Source organism: Oncorhynchus masou, unplaced genomic scaffold (genome assembly GCF_036934945.1).
Source record: "Oncorhynchus masou masou isolate Uvic2021 unplaced genomic scaffold, UVic_Omas_1.1 unplaced_scaffold_521, whole genome shotgun sequence".
Taxonomy (NCBI): domain Eukaryota; kingdom Metazoa; phylum Chordata; class Actinopteri; order Salmoniformes; family Salmonidae; genus Oncorhynchus; species Oncorhynchus masou.
Window position 1 is genome coordinate 292,972 of NW_027011617.1, and position 17,766 is coordinate 310,737.

General features: G+C 48.5%; 2 protein-coding genes across 4 annotated transcripts in view; both read right to left on the bottom strand.

The window, feature by feature from the left end:
* Positions 1–97: 97 nt before the first annotated feature.
* On the bottom strand, positions 98–11,648 carry LOC135535849 (E3 ubiquitin/ISG15 ligase TRIM25-like). Of its 2 annotated transcripts, none has more exons than XM_064962268.1 (8): positions 10,848–11,648; positions 9,347–9,442; positions 5,274–5,504; positions 4,817–4,979; positions 4,591–4,641; positions 4,180–4,257; positions 2,071–2,316; positions 98–1,841 (listed from the first exon to the last, which is right to left on the bottom strand). In XM_064962268.1, exons 1-8 carry the CDS (start codon positions 11,433–11,435, stop codon positions 1,537–1,539), a joined length of 1,758 nt encoding a protein of 585 aa, XP_064818340.1. In that variant the 5' UTR covers positions 11,436–11,648; the 3' UTR covers positions 98–1,536. The 2 variants fall into 2 exon arrangements, with proteins under 2 accessions (XP_064818340.1, XP_064818338.1); XM_064962266.1 differs by having other exon boundaries at positions 4,180–4,260.
* Positions 11,649–11,654: 6 nt separating this feature from the next.
* LOC135535851 (amine sulfotransferase-like) overlaps positions 11,655–17,766 on the bottom strand; it is a 23,439-nt gene continuing 17,327 nt past the window's right edge. Inside the window, exons 3-6 of one of the 2 annotated variants that reach the window (XM_064962271.1) lie at positions 14,717–14,843; positions 14,459–14,553; positions 13,854–14,034; positions 11,655–13,405 (exon numbers count right to left, since the gene is read on the bottom strand). In XM_064962271.1, the coding sequence (XP_064818343.1) occupies positions 13,242–13,405; positions 13,854–14,034; positions 14,459–14,553; positions 14,717–14,843 (567 nt within the window). In that variant the 3' untranslated portion in view covers positions 11,655–13,241. The remainder of the gene's footprint in view (positions 13,406–13,853; positions 14,035–14,458; positions 14,554–14,716; positions 14,844–17,766) is intronic. The other variant, XM_064962270.1, reaches the window with a different exon arrangement.

A 17,766-nucleotide genomic window follows, 5' to 3' on the forward strand; every position in this document is an offset into this window, starting at 1 on the left:
ATGTGACTTCCCCCCCAGACCACGCCCTCTGGGGGCAGACCTTTTCTTGTTTTATGCTCTGAAGGGGAAAATTGGAACGTTGAGAGTAAAATTGAGATTGAAAATGTATAATTGGTTTATTGAAGACAGTAACAGTTACACAGCCCACATGACTAAAGCTACACATTCATTGTAATAGTCACAGAGAAATAAATTATTGAAGGAATAGGGAGGTAGAGAGAGATGGGGCCATAGAAACCATAGGCTACCCAGCATAGCCTATCCCACTATTAGTCTGACTATAACTCATAAAATAATGCACTTTATAGCAAATACATATTTCCTTCAATGTCCCTTCATGATGATATAATGGCATTCAAAGCCTTTCCAACTAATAGTATTTTGAAATAGCTACATTCCACATTCGGCTACATTGCAATTTTTCACATGATGTTATTGTTGAGTAACAGTCACAGTGATCAATAGAATAGGATGATTGATCAAGATGGCTTCATGGCTGCTGAAGTCAAGTCTCTGTTTACAATAGGGCCACATTGTGAATGATATTTGAATGGAGAGGCCATGCATACAATATGCTGCTCAGTTCAGAATCTCCTTACACAACAACATTGTCTTTTCAGCATCACTAGTTTGGTGACTTGTGATAGGCCGAGGTAAGGCTATCCAAGTAACACAACGCCTCCACGGAGTTGAGCGCAGATTAGAGTTTTTTTGGCATCGATACTTCAAAAATGATTGATTGATGTCAATGTAAATGATTAATCCCTTACCGTGGACCTATGCTGAGTTGACACCTTGAGTTGATATTTCAGGGAGGCACGTAGCCTAGCGGTTAAGAGTGTTGAGCTAGTAACTGAAAGGTTGCCCAGTTTGAATCCCAGAGCTGACTAAGTGAAAATAATCTGTCGCTGTGCCCTTGAGTAAGGCATTTAACCTTAATTGCTCCTGTACGTTGCCCTGGATAAGAGTGTGTGCTAAATGACTGAAATGTAGAGCAACAGCAATGAGTAAACAATCAGTTGTTGGTTGTAGCTTTTAGGAGGTTCATTTAAAAAAACACAGTGGAGGAGCAATGCTAAAGCAGGGTTCTGGCCATAACAAGAGAGGGCAGCAGAGTTATGTTTGGGGTCTAGGATGGGTTCCCATTGGGTGAAGAGACGGTGTTCAGAAAGAGAGAGGGCAGCAGAGTTAGGTTTGGGGTTTAGGATGGGTTCCCATTGGGTGAAGAGACGGTGTTCAGAAAGAGAGAGGGCAGCAGAGTTATGTTTGGGGTCTAGGATGGGTTCCCATTGGGTGAAGAGAAGGTGTTCAGAAAGAGAGAGGGCAGCAGAGTTAGGTTTGGGGTCTAGGATGGGTTCCCATTGGGTAGAGAAGGTGTTCAGAAAGAGAGAGGGCAGCAGAGTTATGTTTGGGGTCTAGGATGGGTTCCCATTGGGTCAAGAGAAGGTGTTCAGAAAGAGAGAGGGCAGCAGAGTTAGGTTTGGGGTCTAGGATGGGTTCCCATTGGGTGAAGAGAAGAGATCAGATGGGAAGAGGTTAGTTCCCGTTGTGTGTTTCATGTGGACATATCAACAGTGTGGAGTCCAGGTCTAACCGAAACGCTGGGTACAGTGGCTGAGAGAAAGGACACCTGAACGTGTGGAGCAGGGAAACGGCGTCCGACGCCACACTATAGAACGACAACGCTCCCTTCTGGTGTTCCAGAAACACGCCGATCCGCGGGCACAGGGGCGCGGCTACGGTCGTCTTCCGGTTATCGTGCCACGCGGCGTAACCGGCGTGCGTGCATCTCAGACGCCATGAGTTCTCGTTGCGTCCCAGCAGGCAGGGTTTTCCACCTCCTTCAGATGAGAAAAACATGAATAGAAACCTTCAGCAGGGAATCTTCATAAGAAAACCTTTGGCGGTCCCTATATAGTGCACACGTTTTGTCCGGAGCCCATTGGGATACTGTGTCAGACAAAGCCTTGATTAGAAAGTCACTATTACAAACACTTTGTGTGTGAAATGTTGACATTTGCAAATTGCTCAACATAACTGACAGAAAAAACAATCCCTAGAAGCAGCTACCTTTACGTCCGATCCCTTTGTACGTCACCCCAATGTCCACCCACCCTCCTCCCCTCCACTCCACCTCCCAGTAGCTGGCCCCTCCAAACTGGCCCTCCCTACAGAGGACCTGGGCCACGGAGTCGAAGCGCAAGGGGTGGAGGGGGTAGGACTGGGGCTCCTCTCCACAGTGAGCCCCCTGGGGACCCTCCAAGAGGAACAGGGTGGGGTGGGCCGTGTCTGGATCCAGGGACAGACGACAGGAGCCTGAAGAGAGAGAGGAGGGGTTAAGGATAAGTGAGTGAGAGATCCATCGGGACCCTCCGGAAGACCAGGGTGAGGGTGGGCAGTGTCAATCAATTAGATGCCTGAGTCCAGAGTGATTCATTGAACAATCCATGACAATTATTTACCTGTTAGCTTAGAAGTGTCATAAACTCTCAGTAGCATTGTCATGACCACCGGGTGCCATTTGTAACAGAGATTATTGAACTAAATACACAGCAGTTTTCGGCGCAGTAAAAAGAACAGTGACCATATGAATGTCTGTCTGCAAATATGACCGTCTTAATCTAATAGAACTATTACAATTAAATACAAGAAATGAACAACGCACTATTACGCAACAGCGTGGTTGCCTGGACAGAGGGCCAGTGTTCTGATTGACGTCTAGCCCAGACAGATACCGTACATGCCTGCCACAGTCTTGGTCCGTTCCAAAATTTGAGCCGCACAAAAGTTTGCCTAGTTTACATAAAGTGCGTAGAACTACGTAGAAAACGACGCTCCGTCGCTGCGTTTGCCTAGTTTACATAAAGTGCGTAGCGGCCTTTACTCTAACCCAGACAGTGTGAATTATTAAACCTAACACCCGTCTCCATGATCTCCTCCTGTCCATGGGCTTGTCTCATCATGTACCTGTTGTTCACCGTGAACAGCAGACTACTAAATGTCAGAAATATCATATCCACCTACGATTCATGAAGGTAAAGAAAGCACCAGACAGACATGGAATACTTCCCAAATGGCACCCTATTCCCTATGTAGTGCAATGTTTTTGACCAGGGCCCTGGTCTAAAGTAGTGCACTATATAGGGAATAGAGTGCCATTTGGGACACAAGAGCGTTCTCAGGTTACCTTTTCGTCCTCGTTAACTGTGAAGGTGAGGAGGGGGACAGGAGGAGGAGGGAAGGAGGGCATGGGAGAAAGAGAGAGAGATCTCCTTCCTGAGTAGCTCTGGGTTTGTGCCAACGGTATGTCAACACTTGTGTTTGTGTGTGTTTGTGTGCGTATCAGTGTGTGTGTGTGTTTGTATGCATGGCAGTGTGTGTGTGTTTGTATGAGTGTCAGTGTGTGTGTGTGTTTATATGAGTGTCAATGTGTGTGTGTGTGTGTTTGTATGATTGTCAGTGTGTGTGTGTGTTTGTATGAGTGTCAGTGTGTGTGTGTGTGTGTGTGTGTGTGTGTGTTTGTATGAGTGTCAGTGTGTGTGTGTGTTTGTTTGTATGAGTGTCAGTGTGTGTGTGTGTGCGTGTTTGTATGAGTGTCAGTGTGTGTGTGTTTGTATGAGTGTCAGTGTGTGTGTGTGTGTGTTTGTATGAGTGTCAGTGTGTGTGTGTGTGTTTGTATGAGTGTCAGTGTGTGTGTATGTGTGTTTGTATGAGTGTCAGTGTGTGTGTGTGTGTGTTTGTATGAGTGTCAGTGTGTGTGTGTGTGTGTTTGTATGAGTGTCAGTGTGTGTGTGTGTATATATGAGTGTCAGTGTGTGTGTGTGTGTGAGTGTTTGTATGAGTGTCAGTGTGTGTGTGTTTGTGTGTGTGTGTGTTTGTATGAGTGTCAGTGTGTGTGTGTTTGTATGAGTGTCAGTGTGTATGTGTGTGTTTGTATGAGTGTCAGTGTGTGTGTGTGTGTGTGTGTGTGTGTGTGTGTGTGTGGTGAAGGGATGGCGTGGTTGTCCTAGGACAGGGCAGGGTGTGAAAACAAGGTCATCACGTGACCAGGGCAGCCTCGCCACGGTGACAAGGTATACCGGTGGCATCGTCAGGCTGACAATGTGTATGTATAGACAATGTATATACTTACACCTCAGGAAGGCTATTGTGTTTGTGTGAGTGTGTGTCAATACTTACACCTGAGGAAGGATACTCTCACCCTCTGGTCCGAAGGCTGGAGAGAGAGGGGGGAGAGAGGAAACGATGCAGGCACTGCTACTGAGAGAGAGAGAGAGAGAGAGAGAGAAGAAGAAAGAAGGGAGAGGGGGGTAAGGAGTAAGGAGGCGAGGGACAGAAATAGAAAGAAAAAGAGAGAGAGGAGAGAGGGAGGTAGAGAATGAGACAAAGAGGAATCAGTGTTACATTCCATCCAAATGAATCATATCAGAAGTTACTGAAAACGATTCAACTAACATCCCCTGGCCGGACATGTTCGCCCTAAAGCTTGAGTCTTAGATGAGAAACACACCACAGAGGTGACCCTGAGAGAGCTGTGTGTGTGTGTGTAACTGTGTGCGTCTGTGTTTGCGTCCTGTTCTCTGGGCTTACCTTTCAAACACTCTCCACCAGACATGTGACAGGCAGAGGAGCTCTCGTTCACTACAGAGGTAAAAAGGTGTGTCACATTGTGACATCACACATTGTCATTTGAGATGCATTATTGGAGTCTCTGAGAGCATAGCTGTGAAAAGCTGCATGCAGTTATGTGTGTTTGAGAATAAACCAGTGTGTGTGTGTGTGTGTGTGTGTGTGTGTGTGTCTTTACTCCCTCCACCTGCGTGGCTGATCTTGTCCACTTCCTCTCTACAGAGTTCCTCCATGCGGGCCCTGAGGTGGGACAGAGCTCTGCGGGCTGCACTGAAGCCTTCTGCGGGGAGGATGAGAGGGGCTCGGGGGCGCCGCCCAGTGGGTGGGAGGACACACAGCAGGGGAGCTTCCTGGGGATGGAGAGAGAGAGGGATGGAGGGATGGAGGAGAGAGGGGTGATGAGTAGAGCATTTATATCATGTCACCGTTGCTCTCTCTCTCTCTCTCTCTCTCTCTCTCTCGACTGCATTATTCTTTGTGGCTCTCTCCATGTCTTCCTCATTAACAATTCTCTCTCCTTTAATTTTCAGATTGCATCCAGTCTTTCTTTCTCTCCATTATCCCCCCCTTTCCCCATCAATTCCTCACTGTTTCTTCTCTTCTCCTGCTCTTCCTGCTCTTCCTTCTCCCCCCCCCATCCCCACCTGTAAGAATTGAGCATTATCCCTCGTCAGAAGCTGGCCCATTTCCTTGTCTCTCCTCCGCAGCTCCTCCAGTTCATTCTCCAGGGTCTCCAGCTCTCTCTCTGCCCTGCCCAGGACAGTTCTCTCCCCGGCTTCCAGCCTGGCCCTCACCTCCCCCCTGGTCCTCTCCAGACGGAGGGCCAGGTCCACGAACAGGGTATTGCTGTCCTCCAGGACTAATGCAGCTGATGCCTAGGTAAGGAGAGGGAAGAAGGGACACCAAATGAAGGAAAGTAAAGGAGCAACGTTTTCTTCAGTAATAAGCACCAAGAAAGTAAACATTTACATTTAAATAATGTTGGTTTCATTGGTTATTTTAATTTGATTCCAAACCATATGGCTGAAATATACTTTTATTTGTCAATGCCCGGGGAATAGAGAGGGCAGAGTGGTAGCCTGGCTCCTGACAGCGAGTAGCCTGGCTCCTGACAGCGAGTAGCCTGGCTCCTGACAGCGAGTAGCCTGGCTCCTGACAGCGAGTAGCCTGGCTCCTGACAGCGAGTAGTCTGGCTCCTGACAGCGAGTAGCCTGGCTCCTGACAGTGAGTAGTCTGGCTCCTGACAGTGAGTAGCCTGGCTCCTGACAGTGAGTAGTCTGGCTCCTGACAGCGAGTAGTCTGGCTCCTGACAGTGAGTAGCCTGGCTCCTGACAGTGAGTAGCCTGGCTCCTGACAGTGAGTAGCCTGGCTCCTGACAGTGAGTAGTCTGGCTCCTGACAGTGAGTAGTCTGGCTCCTGACAGCGAGTAGTCTGGCTCCTGACAGCGGTAGTCTGGCTCCTGACAGTGAGTAGCCTGGCTCCTGACAGCGGTAGTCTGGCTCCTGACAGTGAGTAGCCTGGCTCCTGACAGCGGTAGTCTGGCTCCTGACAGTGAGTAGTCTGGCTCCTGACAGTGAGTAGTCTGGCTCCTGACAGTGAGTAGTCTGGCTCCTGACAGTGAGTAGTCTGGCTCCTGACAGCGAGTAGCCTGGCTCCTGACAGCGGTAGTCTGGCTCCTGACAGTGAGTAGTCTGGCTCCTGACAGTGAGTAGTCTGGCTCCTGACAGCGAGTAGCCTGGCTCCTGACAGCGGTAGTCTGGCTCCTGACAGCGAGTAGCCTGGCTCCTGACAGTGAGTAGTCTGGCTCCTGACAGTGAGTAGTCTGGCTCCTGACAGTGAGTAGTCTGGCTCCTGACAGTGAGTAGTCTGGCTCCTGACAGCGAGTAGCCTGGCTCCTGACAGCGGTAGTCTGGCTCCTGACAGTGAGTAGTCTGGCTCCTGACAGTGAGTAGTCTGGCTCCTGACAGTGAGTAGTCTGGCTCCTGACAGTGAGTAGCCTGGCTCCTGACAGTGAGTAGCCTGGCTCCTGACAGTGAGTAGTCTGGCTCCTGACAGTGAGTAGCCTGGCTCCTGACAGTGAGTAGCCTGGCTCCTGACAGTGAGTAGTCTGGCTCCTGACAGTGAGTAGTCTGGCTCCTGACAGTGAGTAGTCTGGCTCCTGACAGCGGTAGTCTGGCTCCTGACAGCGGTAGTCTGGCTCCTGACAGTGAGTAGTCTGGCTCCTGACAGTGAGTAGTCTGGCTCCTGACAGTGAGTAGTCTGGCTCCTGACAGTGAGTAGTCTGGCTCCTGACAGTGAGTAGCCTGGCTCCTGACAGTGAGTAGCCTGGCTCCTGACAGTGAGTAGTCTGGCTCCTGACAGCGGTAGTCTGGCTCCTGACAGCGGTAGTCTGGCTCCTGACAGTGAGTAGTCTGGCTCCTGACAGTGAGTAGTCTGGCTCCTGACAGTGAGTAGTCTGGCTCCTGACAGTGAGTAGCCTGGCTCCTGACAGTGAGTAGCCTGGCTCCTGACAGTGAGTAGTCTGGCTCCTGACAGCGAGTAGCCTGGCTCCTGACAGCGGTAGTCTGGCTCCTGACAGTGAGTAGCCTGGCTCCTGACAGTGAGTAGTCTGGCTCCTGACAGCGAGTAGCCTGGCTCCTGACAGCGGTAGTCTGGCTCCTGACAGTGAGTAGTCTGGCTCCTGACAGCGAGTAGCCTGGCTCCTGACAGTGAGTAGCCTGGCTCCTGACAGTGAGTAGTCTGGCTCCTGACAGTGAGTAGCCTGGCTCCTGACAGTGAGTAGCCTGGCTCCTGACAGCAAGTAGTCTGGCTCCTGACAGCGAGTAGCCTGGCTCCTGACAGTGAGTAGCCTGGCTCCTGACAGCGAGTAGCCTGGCTCCTGACAGCGAGTAGCCTGGCTCCTGACAGCGAGTAGCCTGGCTCCTGACAGCTGCAGCCTGGCTCCTGACAGTGAGTAGCCTGGCTCCTGACAGCGAGTAGCCTGGATCCTGACAGCGAGTAGCCTGGCTCCTGACAGCGAGTAGCCTGGCTCCTGACAGCGAGTAGCCTGGCTCCTGACAGCGGTAGCCTGGCTCCTGACAGCGAGTAGCCTGGCTCCTGACAGCGAGTAGCCTGGATCCTGACAGCGAGTAGCCTGGCTCCTGACAGCGGTAGCCTGGCTCCTGACAGCAAGTAGCCTGGCTCCTGACAGCGAGTAGCCTGGATCCTGACAGCGAATAGCCTGGCTCCTGACAGCGAGTAGCCTGGCTCCTGACAGCGGTAGTCTGGCTCCTGACAGTGAGTAGTCTGGCTCCTGACAGCGAGTAGCCTGGCTCCTGACAGCGGTAGTCTGGCTCCTGACAGTGAGTAGTCTGGCTCCTGACAGCGAGTAGCCTGGCTCCTGACAGTGAGTAGTCTGGCTCCTGACAGTGAGTAGTCTGGCTCCTGACAGTGAGTAGCCTGGCTCCTGACAGTGAGTAGCCTGGCTCCTGACAGCGAGTAGTCTGGCTCCTGACAGTGAGTAGCCTGGCTCCTGACAGCGAGTAGCCTGGCTCCTGACAGTGAGTAGCCTGGCTCCTGACAGCGAGTAGCCTGGCTCCTGACAGCGAGTAGCCTGGCTCCTGACAGCGGTAGCCTGGCTCCTGACAGTGAGTAGCCTGGCTCCTGACAGCGAGTAGCCTGGATCCTGACAGCGAGTAGCCTGGCTCCTGACAGCGAGTAGCCTGGCTCCTGACAGCGAGTAGCCTGGCTCCTGACAGCGGTAGCCTGGCTCCTGACAGCGAGTAGCCTGGCTCCTGACAGCGAGTAGCCTGGATCCTGACAGCGAGTAGCCTGGCTCCTGACAGCGGTAGCCTGGCTCCTGACAGCAAGTAGCCTGGCTCCTGACAGCGAGTAGCCTGGATCCTGACAGCGAATAGCCTGGCTCCTGACAGCGGTAGCCTGGCTCCTGACAGCAAGTAGTCTGGCTCCTGACAGCGAGTAGTCTGGCTCCTGACAGCGAGTAGCCTGGCTCCTGACAGCGAGTAGCCTGGCTCCTGACAGCGAGTAGCCTGGCTCCTGACAGGGAGTAGCCTGGCTCCTGACAGCGAGTAGCCTGGCTCCTGACAGCGAGTAGCCTGGCTCCTGACAGCGAGTAGCCTGGATCCTGACAGCGAGTAGCCTGGCTCCTGACAGCGGTAGCCTGGCTCCTGACAGCAAGTAGCCTGGCTCCTGACAGCGAGTAGCCTGGATCCTGACAGAGAATAGCCTGGCTCCTGACAGCGGTAGCCTGGCTCCTGACAGCAAGTAGTCTGGCTCCTGACAGCGAGTAGTCTGGCTCCTGACAGCGAGTAGCCTGGCTCCTGACAGCGAGTAGCCTGGCTCCTGACAGCGAGTAGCCTGGCTCCTGACAGCGAGTAGCCTGGCTCCTGACAGCGAGTAGCCTGGCTCCTGACAGCGAGTAGCCTGGCTCCTGACAGCGAGCGACAACATGGCCAGACAATAAAGATGTAGGACCTTAATTTGACCCACTGACAGTTTGCTACAGTAGGAAAATAATGCTGCAGCATCATGAATTGTGAATTATTCTGTAAATGATATTGAATATATATTTTTGATACTGTCACTGTCAAGTGTACTGTGATCCTGCGGCGACCGTTTCTCAGTATTCTGTTAATCCTTCACCACTGATTCCTGGTCTGGTCTCTTCTCTACAGTGTCACTCTGTGTGTGTGTGTGAGTGTGTCTGTGTGTCTCCCACCTTGACGGCCTCTATGCTCTGTTGAAACTCTTCCAGCTCCCTCTCTCTACTCCTGATCCTTCCCTGTACTGACCTCTGAGAATCCTGCAACTGAACCTGAGAGAGAGAGAGAGAGAGAGAGAGAGAGAGAGAGAGAGAGAGAGAGAGAGAGAGAGAGAGAGAGAGAGAGAGAGAGAGACAGAGAGAAAGAGAGAGACACAGAGTGAGAGAGAGACAGAGCGAGAGACAGAGTGAGAGAGAAAGAGAGAGACAGAGAGAAAGAGAGAGAGACAGAGAGAGAGAGAGACAGAGGCAGAGAGAGACAGAGAGAGACAGAGAGAGAGAGGGAGAGGTGGAAAGAAGGGGTAGGGAAAAGGGAACGAGAGAGATGGCAGGCAGGGAGGGAAAGAGAAACAAATGATCTACTCACCTTGACATACGACACCTTCCTAATATTGAGTTGCACTCCCTTTTGGTGTCGAAAGCACTTCACAGGGATGCTGGCCCATGTTGACTCCAATGCTTCCCACAGTTGTGTCAAGTTGGCTGGATGTCCTTTCGGTGGACCATTCTTGACACACACGGGAAAGCGGGAAAAACCCAGCAGCGTTGCAGTTCTTGACACACTCAAACCGGTGTGCCTGGCACCTACAACCATACCCTGTTCAAAGGCACTTCAATCTTTTGTCTTGCCCATTCACCCTCTGAATGACACACCATACACAATCCATGTCTCAAGGTTTAAAAATCCGTCTTCAACCTGTCTCCTCCCCTTCATCTACACTGATTGAAGTGGCTTTAACAAGTGACATCAATATGGGATCATAGCTTTCACCTGGATTCACCTGGTCAGTCTGTCATGGAAAGAGCCAGTGCTCCTAATGGTTTGAACACTCTGTGTATATTAAATTACTTATATAGTGGACAATGAATCTTGGTCAGCAGCACTCCAGTCTGAGTAGAGCAGCATTAGTGGCGTAGCAACACTACAGCCCCCTTAGTGACATACACCTACAGCACCTGCCTACTCTCCTGTTATGGGAGCGATACCCCAGATAGTATAGCCTGACCACGGCAGAGGGGGCACAGTGGGGTGTTTCCCAGTGACGTAACTAACCTGCATCAAACTGGTGCAGAGGGATGTCATCTGTCCCAATCAATCATATTCATAGGCTGCCATATTGCATAGGCTATTTATCCTCTATTCAGTTGTTAGGGATAGTGGCAGTTTGTTAGCCTGCAGGGTACAGGCATGTTTTGTGCCAACCATAGACATTTAAACTAGGGTGCCAACTCTTTGTCTCTCATTGTCATCCCAACAATGTTCGGCTTGGCAATGTGTAATGGAGTTGGCAAGAGCACAAACACGTCTGGGACCAGGCTAACAGTTTGTGATCCTAGGTGGAAAGATCAACAAGTGTTTTCAGGAAACAACTTTGTTTATAATCAGTTTTAATCACCAGAGTGATGAGTAGGCGTCCTTGAAACGCGCTATATAAGTCCCATGTATTATGATTATTACCTGTTTCCGCGCCCTTTGCTCGTCGATGCTGTGCAGTTCCTCTTGGTCAGACTCGCACAGCATACAGTCGCCACTCCACTCCACCGCATCGCCCCCGTCGCCATGCTCCAGGCCCAAACGGTGCTGCACGCACAGCCTTTCCGCCAAGCTCTCCACCGCGGCAACAAGTTTATGCCGTCGCAACGTCCCCACGTCGCGGTGCGGCAAGATGTGGAGCTCGCAGAAAGACGCCAAGCACACCAGACACGACTTGAGCGCTTTCAGTTTGTTCTGAACCGGGCAGAAGTCGCACGGAACGTCCCCTACACCGCCTAGATACAACTCCGGCGCCGGAGCCAGTTCGTTCAGTTTGAGTTTGTCCACTACTTCTTGTAGCACCGTGTTCCGCCGTAGCATCGGTCGAGGTATGAACTCTTCCCGACATTGCGGACAACTGTAGTGACCAAGGTCGGTTTGGTCCCAATAACAGGTCATGCATGCCATGCAGTAGGTGTGTCCGCACGGAATGGACACCGGATCCTTCAAGATATCCAGGCAAATAGGGCACCTAAACTGGCTCTCTGTTACCGAGATATTCGCCTCAGCCATATCGGTAAGGAGTTTTCGTATGTTCTCCCTCTCGAGCCTCTGTAGACTATTTCTCCGTTAAAGAAAATAAACCAAAAAATGCACTCCCTGATTCCCGGTTGGTTGTTTGTGTATGTGACGGGGAGCGGTTGCGGCTCAGGTCTTACAGGAATAAACTCGGCTTCCGATATGTCAACCATTCCATACGGGAGCTAATTACGAGAGTAGACTCCATGTAAATCCATGTAAATACAAACCCTGACGTCAACCCGTCTCCCTTTACCGTATGACTTCAACTACCTAATTCACCATAATAAACGGACAATACATAATAATCATAATAATAAAGGTGCATACAGATTATTGCTTATAATACAGTAATTCCCCATAATAAACGAATAATAACCTATAGTCTTTATTAATAACAGACACAAACACAAGTTACTACAATATTCCATTTTAATGTAATGAAGTATATTATACCGATTTATATTTGCATGAGTCTTTTAATTAAATGAATATATTTCATTTTTATTCACATTATTAAAAGAGTAGGATATTTGTGGAACTAAATTTAACAGTTCATGGAAATAATATTTAAGGTGTGTGTGTGTGTGAGAGAGAGAGAGTATGTGTGTTTGTGTGTGTGAGAGAGAGAGAGTATGTGTGTTTGTGTGTGTGAGAGAGAGAGAGTATGTGTGTTTGTGTGTGAGAGAGAGAGAGAAGAGAGTATGTGTGTGTGTGTGTGTGTGTGTGTGTGTGTGTGTGTGTGTGTGTGTGTGTGTGTGTGTGTGTGTGTGAGAGAGAGAGAAGAGAGTATGTGTGTGTGTGAGAGAGAGAGAGAGTATGTGTGTGTGTGTGTGTGAGAGAGAGAAGAGAGTATGTGTGTGTGTGTGAGAGAGAGAGAGTATGTGTGTGTGTGTGAGAGAGAGAGTGAGTGTGTGTGTGTGTGAGAGAGAGAGAGAGAATGTGTGTGTGTGTGTGTGTGTGTGTGTTGGAGAGAAAGAGAATATGTGTGTGTGTGAGAGAGAGAGAGAGAGAGAGAATGTGTGTGTGTGAGAGAGTATGTGTTCATGTGTGTGTGAAAGAGACTGTGTGTGTGTGTGTGTGTGTGTGCCATGGGCAGCCGCCCTGGGTGGCGTCTTGCCGGGGGCAGCATGGGGCGCCCACACTATATAAAAATAATATTCTGAATGGTGACATGATCGGTTTTCCATCGCTCATTTGCTCATTACATCAATGATATCATGTCACCATGTGGCACTGTGGGTAAATTAACCTTGTCGGAGTGGGCACCCTGATTCTAGTTAGTGAGCTAGGCAGGCCTCCCACTCAGAAGTATGAGATGGGGAGGGGGCGGGGGTAGGTTGACCTCAGGTCTCCCCACTGGAAGCCAGAGGAAGGGGGAGCGGGGAATCTATCAAATAGTGCACCTCTAACTTAGTACAGTACTAATGTAATTAGTAATGCAATTAGTTGTGCAATTTAGTTGAGTGTGTTTCTTGTTTGAAGTTCAATAGTGTAATAATCAGGTTCTCTTCTCTATAAGTGTGTTATTCTCTTTGTGTATTTGTGTGATATAGGATTGGTGCAATTGAGTTTTATTTGTGTGTTTTTGTTAGCAATAGGGTAATAATTCAATTCTCTTTTAAATTTTATTTATATACTACAATTTGTTTATATTTGTCTTTGTTACTTCTTTTTGATATTTATGAGTCTTATTTTAGTATTTTTAAATGTTGTAATTATTTATTTAGTGCTGATTGATGCTTTTTGGGGGGAGGGTGGGGGCACTGAAGGGACGGTTAGCCCAAGGGACAGTTAGCCCTAGGAGCCATACAAACTAGAGCCACCACTGTGTGTCTGTATCAGAAGCTCTGTGATGTCCCAGACGAAGGTGAGAGGCAGGTCTTTCATCCTCTCCTGATAGACCTGGTCAAAGCGGTCACTCTGAGCCACCGTCAACGAGTTCTTCCAGTCTCCTATGGTACCTGACAGAGAGATTGTTTCATTCATTATTTTTATGCAACCTTTTATTTAACTAGGCAAGTCAGTTAAGATCAAATTCTTATTTACAATGACGACCTAGGAACAGCGGGTTAACTGCCTTGTTCAGGGGCAGAACGACAGGTTTGTACCTTGTCAGCTCGGGGATTCGATCTAGCAACCTTTCGGTTACTGGCCCAACGCACTAACCTCTAGTCTACCAGCCAATAAAGCTATGAAATAGATAAAGCGATGCTTGATGTATTTCAGATACATTGACACTGGAAGGGGGCGAGGGGGCTCACTTTCAGACAGGAAGTTCTGAAACCCTCCTTAAATACCCCCCTCTCTTTTCTGCCCCCACCCCCCACGATACCAGTGCAAACCTATACTCATGTTTTTCATGTATCAATTTCAACAATAAAGCCTCTAAACATTTCTTCTTTTCCTCACCTTTGCGTAGGAACTTCCCCTTCTTCTTGTCATTGACGATCTCATGCAAGAAGTCATAGTTGGCCTTGTCATCTTTCTTCATGTTATTGAAGGTGACTTTCTCCACTATGCTGTCTATAGCTGCATCAGATAGGCTCTTCCCGACAAACTCAGCCAGACGCTCTACCACCGATCTCAGGTCCTGTTGTAGCAGGACACATGAAATAAAACCAATATGGCATGTAAAATGAACAGAAATAGAAACCATTTGTAGTGATGGTCCCATGTTTCATGAGCTGAAATTTAAAAAATCCCAGAAATCTTTCATACGCACAAAAAACTTATTTCTCTCAAATTTTGTGCACACATTTGTTTACATTCCTGTTAGAGAGCATTTATCTTTTGCCAAGATAATCCGTCCACCTGACAGGTGTGGCATTTTAAGAAGCTGATTAAACAGCATGATCATGATCACTCCACAGGTAATACTACATCTGTTGCACGACTTGTTGCAGTAGTATCAGATGCATCATTGATGTGGGCTACTGCATCTTATAACAGGTCAGTGCAGTGGTGTAGGTATTCAGTGGTACATACAGCGTTAATCAGTGTAAATGTCATGTTACCTTGATCATCTCTTCATAGCTGAGGAACAGGATGTTGTATTTGTCCTGGTTGTTGTACCATCCTCTGACATGGTCGAACCAGCAGCCACCAATCACTGAAGAGATGGGTTCACATAGGACAGCAGACAGTAAGTGCTAGTCAGTGTGTGTTAGTTGTTAATTAGCTTACGTTTTTGTATGATATTGTGTTACACTGATGAAGCCAATTTGGCCAAAGAAGTGCCATGTGATGGGGGGAGGGTGAACAGTGGCACTCACTCCATCCACAGAAGAACTTGTCCAGCATCTCGTCATAGTGTTCTGGACTGTCCAGATTCTTCATGAACTTAGAGAAGTGGAAGTAGGACACCAGGATGTCTTTAGGGTTCCTGGTCACATAGATTACCTATGGAGGAGATAGGGGAGATATAGTAGCTCTTTCCTGCAGTCGAATGACCAAAAGCGCCCTCTAGTGGCCTCATTGGTGGAATGTTATTCATATTTTTCATAAGGCGAAAATCCGGTGTTTTTAAGTCAAATGGTTTTGTTATATTTCAGTCTTCTGTGATGTATATCAAGTGTAATATTGGGATGCAACTCAACATGTAATACATTTCAACTCTATATCTGACATGGTAAAGATGTCTTATTTTTGTTAAGCCCATAACCATGTGTTTGAGGTGAATACTTTTGTTTCAAAGTAGATTTGTTTGACGACCAAGAAACACTCTGTGTGACCCTGATTTAGCCCACTGCAGTAAAAGGTTAACAGTGTGTATTGAGGAGAAAGGGGTGATATAGAGTTGACAGGGGTGATATAGGGTTAACAGTGTGTATTGAGGAGAAAGGGGTGATATAGAGTCGACAGGGGTGATATAGGGTTAACAGTGTGTAGTGTGTATGGAGGAGACAGGGTGATATAGGGTTAACATTGTGCATGGAGGAGATAGGGGTGATATAGGGTTAACAGGGTGCATGGAGGAGACAGGGTGATATAGGGTTAACAGTGTGTAGTGTATATGGTGGAGACAGGAGTGAAATAGAGTTAACAGTGTGTAGTGTGTATGGAGAGATGGTGATATATGTTTAACACTGTGTAGTGTGTATGGAGGAGAAAGGGGTGATATAGGGTTAACAGTGTGTATGGAGGAGACAGAGGTGATATAGGGTTAACAGTGTGTATGGAGGAGACAGGGTGATATAGGGTTAACAGTGTGTATGGAGGAGACAGGGGTGATATAGGGTTAACAGTGTGTATGGAGGAGACAGGGTGATATAGGGTTAACAGTGTGTATGGAGGAGACAGGGGTGATATATGGTTAACAGTGTGTATGGAGAAGACAGGGGTGATATAGGGTTAACAGTGTGCATGGAGGAGAAGGGTGATATAGGGTTAACAGTGTGTATGGAGGAGACAGGGGTGATATAGGGTTAACAGTGTGTAGTCTATATCACCCCTGTCTCCTCCATACACACTGTGTGGTGGAATCATTGAAATCAAAAGGAGAGACTCTTAGATTTCTTCAAAACAATCAATCGGTTAACAGTGTATAGAACCCCTATAGAACCATCTAACCCCACTCACTACCATCTAACCCCACTCACTACCATCTAGCCCCACTCACTACCATCTAGCCCCACTCACTACCATCTAGCCCCACTCACTACCATCTAGCCCCACTCACTACCATCTAGCCCCACTCACTACCATCTAACCCCACTCACTACCATCTAGCCCCACTCACTACCATCTAACCCCACTCACTACCATCTAACCCCACTCACTACCATCTAGCCCCACTCACTACCATCTAGCCCCACTCACTACCATCTAGCCCCACTCACTACCATCTAGCCCCACTCACTACCATCTAACCCCACTCACTACCATCTAGTCCCACTCACTACCATCTAGCCCCACTCACTACCATCTAACCCCACTCACTACCATCTAAACCCACTCACTGAAGGCATAATGCTATATGTATAACCATCTAACCCCACTCACTACCATTTAAACCCACTCACTGAAGGCATAATGCTGTATGTATAACCATCTAACTCCACTCACTACCATCTAACCCCACTCACTACCATCTAACCCCACTCACTACCATCTAAAACCACTCACTACCATCTAACCCCACTCACTACCATCTAAACCCACTCACTACCATCTAACCCCACTCACTACCATCTAACCCCACTCACTACCATCTAAACCCACTCACTACCATCTAACCACACTCACTACCATCTAACCCCACTCACTACCATCTAACCCCACTCACTACCATCTAACCCCACTCACTACCATCTAACCCCACTCACTACCATCTAACCCCACTCACTACCATCTAACCCCACTCACTACCATCTAAACCCACTCACTACCATCTAACCACACTCACTACCATCTAACCCCACTCACTTCCATCTAACCCCACTCACTAACATCTAACCCCACTCACTACCATCTAAACCCACTCACTGAAGGCATAATGATGTTTGTATAACCATCTAACTCCACTCACTACCATCTAACCCCACTCACTACCATCTAAACCCATTCACTACCACTCACTACCATCTAACCACACTCACTACCATCTAACCCCACTCACTTCCATTTAAACCCCACTCACTACCATCTATTCCCACTCACTTCCATCTAACCCCACTCACTAACATCTAACCCCACTTACTACCATCTAACCCCACTCACTACCATCTAACCCCACTCACTACCATCTAACCCCACTCACTACCATCTAACCCCACTCACTACCATTTAAACCCACTCACTACCATCTAAACCCACTCACTACCATTTAAACCCACTCACTACCACCTAACCCCACTCACTACCATCTAACCCCACTCACTACCATCTAACCCCACTCACTACCATCTAACCCCACTCACTACCATCTAAACCCACTCACTACCATCTAAACCCACTCACTACCATCTAACCCCACTCACTACCATCTAACCCCACTCACTACCATCTAACCCCACTCACTACCATCTAACCCCACTCACTACCATCTAACCCCACTCACTACCATCTAACCCCACTCACTACCATCTAACCCCACTCACTACCATCTAACCCCACTCACTACCATCTAACCCCACTCACTACCATCTAACCCCACTCACTACCATCTAACCCCACTCACTACCATTTAAACCCACTCACTACCATCTAAACCCACTCACTACCACCTAACCCCACTCACTACCATCTAAACCCACTCACTACCATCTAACCCCACTCACTACCATCTAACCCCACTCACTACCATTTAAACCCACTCACTACC

Bases quoted from the DNA above. Each gene is read 5' to 3' on its own strand.
- LOC135535849 (XM_064962266.1), bottom strand. From the start codon at position 11,435: ATGGCTGAGGCGAATATCTCGGTAACAGAGAGCCAGTTTAGGTGCCCT. The intron at 4,642-4,816 runs GTGGAGGGAGTA...TTACCTCTGTAG, and splicing joins GGACAAGATCAGCCACGCAG to TGAACGAGAGCTCCTCTGCC. The intron at 1,842-2,070 runs GTAGCTGCTTCT...TCTCATCTGAAG, and splicing joins CAAAGGGATCGGACGTAAAG to GAGGTGGAAAACCCTGCCTG.